This window comes from Carcharhinus amblyrhynchos, chromosome 3 (assembly GCF_965287045.1).
Source record: "Carcharhinus amblyrhynchos chromosome 3, sCarAmb.v2.hapA, whole genome shotgun sequence".
Taxonomy (NCBI): Eukaryota; Metazoa; Chordata; class Chondrichthyes; order Carcharhiniformes; family Carcharhinidae; genus Carcharhinus; species Carcharhinus amblyrhynchos.
In genome coordinates this window covers 71847751-71856574 of record NC_137326.1, presented here as the reverse complement: position 1 = coordinate 71856574, position 8824 = coordinate 71847751, and the positions used below count along the sequence as shown (strand labels likewise).

Here is an 8824-nt window from a genome sequence, read left to right as displayed (position 1 = left end):
ATGGCGGAGCAGGCTCGAAGGGCTAGATGGCCTACTCCTGCTCCTATTTCTTATGTTCCTATGTTCTTATGTTTAGGGCATATAAAGACACAAACTCAATTTACAAAATAATGATTGGAATGCGAGTCTTTATAGGTAATCAGGTCTTAAAGGTACAGACAATGTGAATGGAGAGAACATTAAGCGCAGGTTAAAGAGATGTGCATTGTCTCCATACAGGACAGTTCGAGAGATTTTGCAAGTCCAGGCAAGTTGTGGGCGTCACAGATAGTGTGACATAAACCCAAGATCCTGGTTGAGGCCATACTCACGTGTGTCGAACTTGGCTATCAGTCTCTGTGTACACATGACAGCGCAGAGTCGCTGAGCAGAGACTAATAGCCAAGTTCCGCACACGTGAGGATGGCCTCAAATGGGATCTTGGGTTCATGTCACACTATCTGTAACCCCCACGACTTGCCTGGACTTGCAAAATCTCACTGACTGTCCTATCTGGAGACAATACACTTCTCTTTAACCTGTGCTTAACGGTCTCTCCATTCACATTGTCTATACCTTTAAGACTTGATTACCTTTATATGCCCTGTTTGTGAATAAAACTCCCACTCACCTGACGAAGGGGCAGGGCTCTGAAAGCCACTGGCTTTTGCTGCCAAATATACCTGTTGGACTTTAAACTGTGTTGTGAGACTTCTTACTGTGTTTACCCCAGTCCAACAGCAGCATCTCCACAGGTAGTAATGAACAGTTTTTACAATAATTTGGTTAGTTTTGGATCACCATTACTGCCTCTACATTTTTAATTCCAGATTTTTTTGCTTCAATTGAATTTAAACTTTCCAGCTGCCATTGTATAATTTGAACTGGGACCATTAGTCTAGTCTTTGGAATATTAGTCCAGTAACTTAACCATTATGTTACTGTGCCTCTATTACAAGGGTAAAATAAGCCACAGAATTAGTCGGGTCCTGCTTCTAAGTGCTTTGCAGAAGAGGATGGGACTCATTTATAATGCCTCCCCTTTGTGAAATGGACATCTGGCATATGTTGTGTGTGTTACATATGGCTGGGAATGAGTTGAGAAAGGACACATGGGTTTTTTAAAATCTTGTGCAGTTGATCAATTTATAAAAATTTGGAATAACAATATATTTAAAAAAAATAACCTTCACCAACTTTCTAGACTGGAAGTATTCATTGACAATAGCCATTGCCAGTTTTTAAAGCCAATGCAGAGGTAATGGCACAGATGTTTCCACTGGCAGGAGGGCCAGTAACCAGAGGACACAGATTTGAGATAATTGGTGAAAGAATCCAGGAAAGATGAGGAGAATATTTTGAGCAGTGTGTTGTTATAATCTGGAATGCTTTGCCTGAAAGAGAAGTGGGAATAGGTTGAATTTGAAATTCTAAAAGAGTATTGAGTAAATGTTTGATTTATTTCAAAACTATGACCGACCAATATATATTTCACTAAGGTCAGTCAATAGTTAAACATGGATTTGTTATCTGGTTTGACCAACCATGGCAGCTTGGAAATGAGAATATAATACTCTCAATGACTGAGGCACACCTGGTTAAATCCACAATATAACCAACTATTCATTTTTAAAAATCTGAATTTTAATCATATCACAAAGCTATACAAAAATTTCACGTTAACGCTGATTAATTTTGGCTTACATTCTTGGAATACATTCGGTTATATTCCTTCTAAGCGTTTAGCACAACATTGGACCAGTAGGTATTCAGTATATTAAATGTACCACAGCAATACAACTAGTTAAAGGGTGATTAAGACAATACTGGTAAAAGACAATGAAAGTCCATGATGCTTTATCTGTTGAAATCTTCTCTCTATGAAGGAGTTGGTTTTATAAAATTGTCAGGATGTTGAATGGATTAACTGTTCATCCACCTATTGTATCGATTCTTAATAATAACTATTTTCCTGTCAGTCCCATATTCAAGATCCTGTTTTTATTGAACAGTGTATGGACAAGACCAAGTTAAAATCTGACATTGACTGGATATTTCATTCTAATTGGGCTCTAGGTTCAGTAAGGACTGAGTCTAGTATTTTGGAGGGCTATCTACTAGAATTGTTGTTTTATTCTTTCATGGGATGTGAGCACCACTGACTAGGCCAACATTTATTCTTCTTGAGGAGGTGATGGTGAACCACTTTCTTAAAATTCTGCAGTCCATGTGATGTAGATACATCCACAGTGCTGTTATGAAGGGAGTTTGAGGATTTTGACCCGGCAACAGTGAGGGAGTGGCGATATATTTCCAAGCGAGGATGATTTGTGACTTGGAGGGAATTTGCAGGTGGCGATGCTCCATGCACCTGTTGCCCTTGTCCTTCTCAAGGTAGAGGTTGCTGGTTTGGAAGGCACTGTCTAAGGAGCCTTGGTGAGGTGCCACATTGCATCTTGTAGACGATATACACAACTGTTACTGTGCATCAGTGGTGAAGGGAGTGAATGTTGAAGGTTGTAGATGGGGTGCCAATGAAGCAGGCTGCTTTGTCTTAGATTGTGTCAAGACTCTTGAGTTGGAGCTGCACTCATTCAGGAAGTGGAGAGTATTCCATCATATTCCTTGGTTTTAACCTTACAGTTGGTCAAGTCATAAGTATAAGTGAAGTGAGTTACTCATCATCGAATTTCCTGCTGTTGTAGCTACAGTATTTATATGGCTAGTCCAATTCAGTTTCTGGTCAATGGTAACTCCCAGGATCCAAGAATGGTTCCAGTGGTGAAAAACCTCAATTATGAGGATAGATTGGACAGATTGGGATTGTTCACCTGAAGGGAAGAAGGCTAAGGGGAGATTTGATAGAGATGTTCAAAGTTATGAGGGGGCTGGACAGAATCGAGCTGGATAAACTGTTCCTGCTCATAAAAGGATCGAGAAGGAGCAGGCACAGATTTAAAGTGATTTGCAAAAGAAGCAGATGTGATCTGACAAAAAACTTATTCACACAATGAATGGTTTAAGTCTGGAATGCACTACCTGGAAGTATGGTGGAGGCAGGTTCAAATGACGCATTCAAAAGGGCATTAGATGATTACTCAAATAGAAACAATGTGCAGGGATGTGGGAGAAAGACAGGGGAATGGCACTAAGTTATAATACTTGTTTGAAGAGCTGGTGCAGACACAATGGGCCAAATGGCCTCCTTCTGCACTGTGACAGTTCTGTGATTCTGTGATTTTTTAAAAAATTCATTCATAGAATTTGGGCGACGCTGGCTGGCCAGCATTTACTGCCCATCCCTAATTGCCTGAGGGCAGTTGAGAGTCAATCACGTTGCTGTGGTTCTGGCGTCACATGTAGGCCAGACCAGATGAGGAAGACAAATTTCCTTCCTAAAGGACACTAGAGAACCAAATGTGTTTATCCAACAATTGACAATGGTTTCATGGTCATCAGTAGATTCCAGATCATTTTTACTGAATTCATAATCCACCATCTGTCGTGATGGGATTCGAGCCCGGGTCTCCAGAACTTTAATGAGTTTCTGGATTAATAGTCTAGCGTTAATATCATTAGGGCATTGCCTTCCTCTTGTGGAGGATTCAGAAGTGGTAATACCATTGAATGTCAAGGGAATGTGGTTGGTTCTCCCTTGCTGGCATTGATAGAAATTCAACATCACTAGCTATGAACAATAAATTGTCCCAAGGAATCATTCCACTTTTATACTCATTTCAAGGGTGTAGTTGTTAGGAGTGAGGAAAAAGGTAAGATAAATCCAGAAGTTGTAATTAAACAATGGTCATTAAAACTCTGCATGTTTAAGAGAAAAGGGAGATGAAGGAATGCAGAGTTCCATAGTTGTGGATGTCCTGTAAAAGATGAAGTTAGAGTGAGAGATTAATCTTAATTGCAACACAGTGAGGAGGCAGAAGAGCATGTGAGATCAACAAAGAAGAAGGTGCCAATCATATAGATGGAAAATTGGGAACATTATCATTGGATTACAAACTTGAGCCTGTTTTAAATTCCTTGGAATGAGCATTAAACTTGGCAACCCTTGCTCAGACTGAATCACTGAATATTACCATTTTTCCTCTTCCACCGTGACTAAGTGGTAAGAACTGAAACTTTCTAAACAATGTTCTAGAGTCATTATAGGATGCCGTCCCTTAATCCATTCTTCTATTAACATGGTGACACCCTTACACTGCTTCCTAAGTCACAGCCTGGGAATTTTGATGAATCCCCAGTGAGTTTGAAACTTCAGCCCCTGCCTGCTTGCCTGTCTCTCCAACCTTGCTGTGTGAGTTGACCCAATTTAAGCAGTTCTCTGGCAGAAGCTACCTGGACGTTCAGGTTCTCTCGGGTTTAGGAGGGGAAAATATGCAAAATCCAGTGACATCCAGCTGAATCAGAGCCACTGGTGATGTATTGGGAATTTCTTTGCTCTGAACAATAAAATTTAACCAAACAGAGTCATGGTGGCTCATAATATGATGCACTTTTTAAATGATTAGTTAGGTGAGCATTGTGACAGCTTCTTGAGATTAATCACAACAACAACACAGCCACCTCAAAAGCACTCATAGACTTTTTAATAAAAGAAAATATTTGCTCTCTGGATGTGGTCATCTCTGGAGGTCAGCATCTTTCATTTATTCCTAGTTACCCAGACTGTAACTGTTACCAAGTTATCTGGCAGGAGGCTGAACCTGATCCAGTCATTTCCAGAGGTCAAAAGGCATCCAACTGCTTTGTGAGGCGGGCAACAGAAATAGCTGTGGGAGCCAGCTGATGTATTTTCCAGCATGTGAAGTCTTGAGGGTAAATGATCATGACCATTGTCATCCAGGTCATATCAGCTAACTTGGCACAGGACAGGGATCAAACCTGAGATCCTCTGGTACAATGGCTCATCCATGCACACATTTGGGTTTCTTGGACTGCTAAGACAGCTTCAGTAAGGTGGAGCTGAAATATGTTTAGTCATTGGTGGGTCATTGCACAAGGTGATCCTGATGTACTACTCCTCTTTGAGTGACTCCATGACAGGAACTGTGATTTCCAACTGGCTGAGACATTGTCCCTGACCTGGACAATCCAGATGCCATGGTAACTGAAGGTGAGGAGAAGCCAGCCCTCACCATGGTTCCAATGAATCCTATGATAGTTGGCCTGATCCAAAATTCCAGCATGTAACTTCCAATTAAGCTGCTCTGGAACAGATAGGGGAGCTCTCAGTAATGACAGCAACAAGGCAGAGTAGCAAAGATCCAAAGTATGGATTGACATAAAGTTTAAGAATGGTATATTCCTGTTGGTTATGTTATGTACTCCTCTGAAACATCCTTCCCTCTTTAAATTCCTTTGGATTTCCAAGGCTAGTTATGTGAGCAAAGGGGACAACAGAATCTGTGAAATGCTAGAGTCTCTAGCCTGACAGAGGCAGAGATCAATAGTGTTTGGGGAAGTTTCAGACAGTTCTCAACCTGGGAATTACAAGATATTGCTTTTTTCACAGCATTGAAGTTATATGCAAGAAGGAGCAGTGACCTTTGCAGTTGCTGTGAGGTTTGGAAATCACACTTTTCAAACAAGATGAGCTGGAACAAATGGAAGGATTCAGCACAACCCTATGACTAGTACTTGCATCCATCCCAATGCAAGGGTTAATCTCTTACCTGGCTGTGCATTTAATGTTGGTTGGGGAAGTGTTGGGTCAATGACTTTGCATAATTTGAAGTGCAAACTAAAAGTTTCACAAGCTGTGTTTTTATGAGAATTGTCACCCAGCTATCCTTGAGCTAGATGCCTTGTTGTGTGAATTCTTAATCTGACATTGAGCAAGTTCACAACTATCCACTGGCTCCACCTGTGCAGACTGAAGGCATATGTTCTGGTCCACGCTGCTACTTGCCTGACCTGAGCATTTGAGTAATGTAGGCCTGTCTTCTCCTCATCTCCTGATCCAGCTGCTCCTGAAGGATGGCCACCTAAACAAGCAAAACATTTAAGTGACCTGGTGAGTTGGTTTAATGGAGCACCCCAACAATATCTTTTGAATAGGTTCTCCATGTGAATTCACTTTGACTCTTGCCTTTTGACTAAAGGGTTAGTAATTTATAAAATCAGGGCACCTTTTGATAGATTAGGACTTATCTTCAATCTCAGTTCTCTGGCTCCTTTTGCTATGACAAATTGCAATGACATGCAAATTTGAGATAATTTTTTTTAGGCTGGTATGGTGGCACAGTGGTTATCACTGCTGACTCACAGTCCCAGGGACCTGGGTTCGATTCTGACCTCAGGTGACCTCAGGCTGAATAAACTAGGCTTGTACTCGTTAGAGTTTAGAAGAATGAGGGGAGATCTCATTGAGACGTATAAGATGATGAATGGGATGGATAGGATAGAGGTGGAGAGACTCTTCCCGCTCAAAAAAGACAGTAGGACTAGGGGGCACAGCCTCAAGATAAAGGGGAGGCGGTTTAGAACGGAGTTGAGGAGGAACTTCTTCACTCAAAGGGTGGTGAATCTCTGGAATTCTCTGCCCGTTGAAGTGGTGGAGGCTGCCTCGCTAAATATTTTTAAGAAGCGGGTTGATGGGTTTTTGATAAGAGAAGGGATCAAGGGTTATGGGGAGAGGGCGGGAAAGTGGAACTGAGCCACGACAGATCAGCCATGATCTTATTGAATGGCGGGGCAGGCTCGAAGGGGTAGATGGCCTACTCCTGCTCCTATTTCTTATGTTCTTATGTTCTTATGTTCTTATGACTCTCTCTGTGTGGAGTTTGCACCTTCTCCCCATGTCTGCATGGATTCCCTCCAGACATTCTGGTTTCCTCCCACAGTCCAAAGATGTGCAGGTTAAGTGGACTGGCATTGCTGAACTATTCCTTGGTGAATCCAATGATGTGGGTTAGTTGGATTGTCCATGAGAAATGAGTAGAGTTGTAGAATAGGGTGGAGGGAAGGGTCTGGGTGGAATGCTCTTTCGGAGAATTGATGCAGACTTGGTCAGCTGAATGGCCTTGTCTGCACTGTAGGGATTCTATGATTCTATGCCAAACTTTGCACTTGGCAGCTCTAAACAAAATTTCTGCACTCATGGAAAATTTGCTTTCAACTTTCAACATTAAATTTGATTTCGGTTCACATTCCGACATCATCCCGCTGCCCGGACTCCCAGTTTTTGTGCTGCAGTTGTTGGCCCTAGACTAATGAATGTTTGTTCCTTCTCCAGATGCCCAATCATATTGGCTTTGACAATGAGACAGGAGATAGTGCCACAGTTGAGCCTGATCTTGTCCTCACTTGGAATCATACAAAGACTGTTCAGCATAGTGGCACTGTATAGTAATCAGGAATGGGAATGCTGAATAATTCTCATCAACACCTCCATTTCTGAGCCCAGGAAGGCTGGTGCCAATTGTAGTGTCCCTACTGCTGCAGATACAACACACAACCAAACAACTTAATTTGAGGCTAAATGTTTCCTCAAATAACATAAGATTTCAGTTAAAAAGGAGTTGATACTAGCCAATTGCAAACTTGAATAATGAAATATGTGTTTTTTGGGAGAAAGGTAACACAAAAAACATCCTTTTAGATGCATACATTCGGCCCATCTTGTCTCCACTGATTTTAGGCCCTTGTCAGGGGCTATAAAGTCAGGCAGTCCCATTTACTTTCCATTCTGCAGTCCTGTATTTTTGCTTTTCCCACCTTCTCTTTTGTGTTTTTGTTTCATTTAATATCTTTTGAGCCCTGGAATTGCCTGCCACTTATAGCAAAACATTTCACATTCCGATGAGTCTTTGTGTGAATCAATGCCTCGAATCTCACCGCTTTGTGTACCTTGTTCTTATCTTGAGATCTTGACCTCTTGTCTTTAATATACCTGTCAATGGAAATATGTGGTGGCTATGTTTACCTTGCCTATTCTTTTCATAGTTTTAAGACTGAGCTAAATCCCCTTATTTCTGAGCGCTCAAGTCTTGTGCCACTGAGGAGAAGATAAAGTGCTACAGTTTCTTGGCAGCTTTTGACTTTGAACAGTAAGCCAGACATATACAGCACATACCTGTTCCTCCAGCTCCTTCACACGCTGCCTATGGGCATGTTCCCTGGCCTCAAGTGTCCTCTCTGCCTGCTGGTGTGCAGTCCGCAGGCGCTCAGTTTCCTTTTCCAGCTCCTGATGGTGGCGGGCCGTCAGCTCAATCAGTCTCTGACCGTGACTCCGCTCCATTTCAGCTGTCAGACCCTGTCAAAAAGGAAGCCAACTCTTACATGAATGAGCAAAGTATTCTGAGATAAGTGCTGACGGCCAGACGGAGCATGCTCCAGTGCTTTATAAAAGAAGGAATTGTATTTGTATAGCACCTTTCATAACTACAAAAGGTCTCAAAGTGCATTACACCCAATTAACTACTTCAGTAACTAATTACTGTTCTACGGTAGGAAATTTCAACAGCCAATTTATGCAGAGCAAGCTTTCAGAAACGGCACTGATAACTTGATTTTGTAGTGCTGTGTGGGGATAAGTATTGGCCAGGACACTGGAAATAACTCCCCTGCTCTTTTTCTACCTTATGATCTTTCACATACACTTCAGAGGGAAAATGGAACCTTGGTTTACATTTCATCCAATAGGCACCTCCAAAAGTACAACACTCCTTCAGTACTGTACTAGAGTGTCAGCCTTCAATTTTGTGTTCAGTCCCTGTGCTGGGACTTGAAACCAACAATCTTCTTGCTTAGGGGTGAGAGTACAATGAACTGAGCCATGGTTGATGTGGCTCCCAGTCTGTTGGGATTACTGCACTGCGAGTCCATGAGA

At 41.9% G+C, this 8824-nt stretch overlaps 1 protein-coding gene across 1 annotated transcript in view; it reads right to left on the bottom strand.

Annotated features, from left to right (window-relative positions):
- Positions 1–1658: 1658 nt before the first annotated feature.
- The window catches only part of crocc2 (ciliary rootlet coiled-coil, rootletin family member 2), a 271300-nt gene continuing 264134 nt past the window's right edge, over positions 1659–8824 (bottom strand). Inside the window, exons 35-37 of the mRNA XM_080185255.1 lie at positions 8069–8238; positions 5908–5978; positions 1659–3854 (exon numbers count right to left, since the gene is read on the bottom strand). Of these exons, the coding sequence (XP_080041381.1) occupies positions 3788–3854; positions 5908–5978; positions 8069–8238 (308 nt within the window). The 3' untranslated portion in view covers positions 1659–3787. The remainder of the gene's footprint in view (positions 3855–5907; positions 5979–8068; positions 8239–8824) is intronic.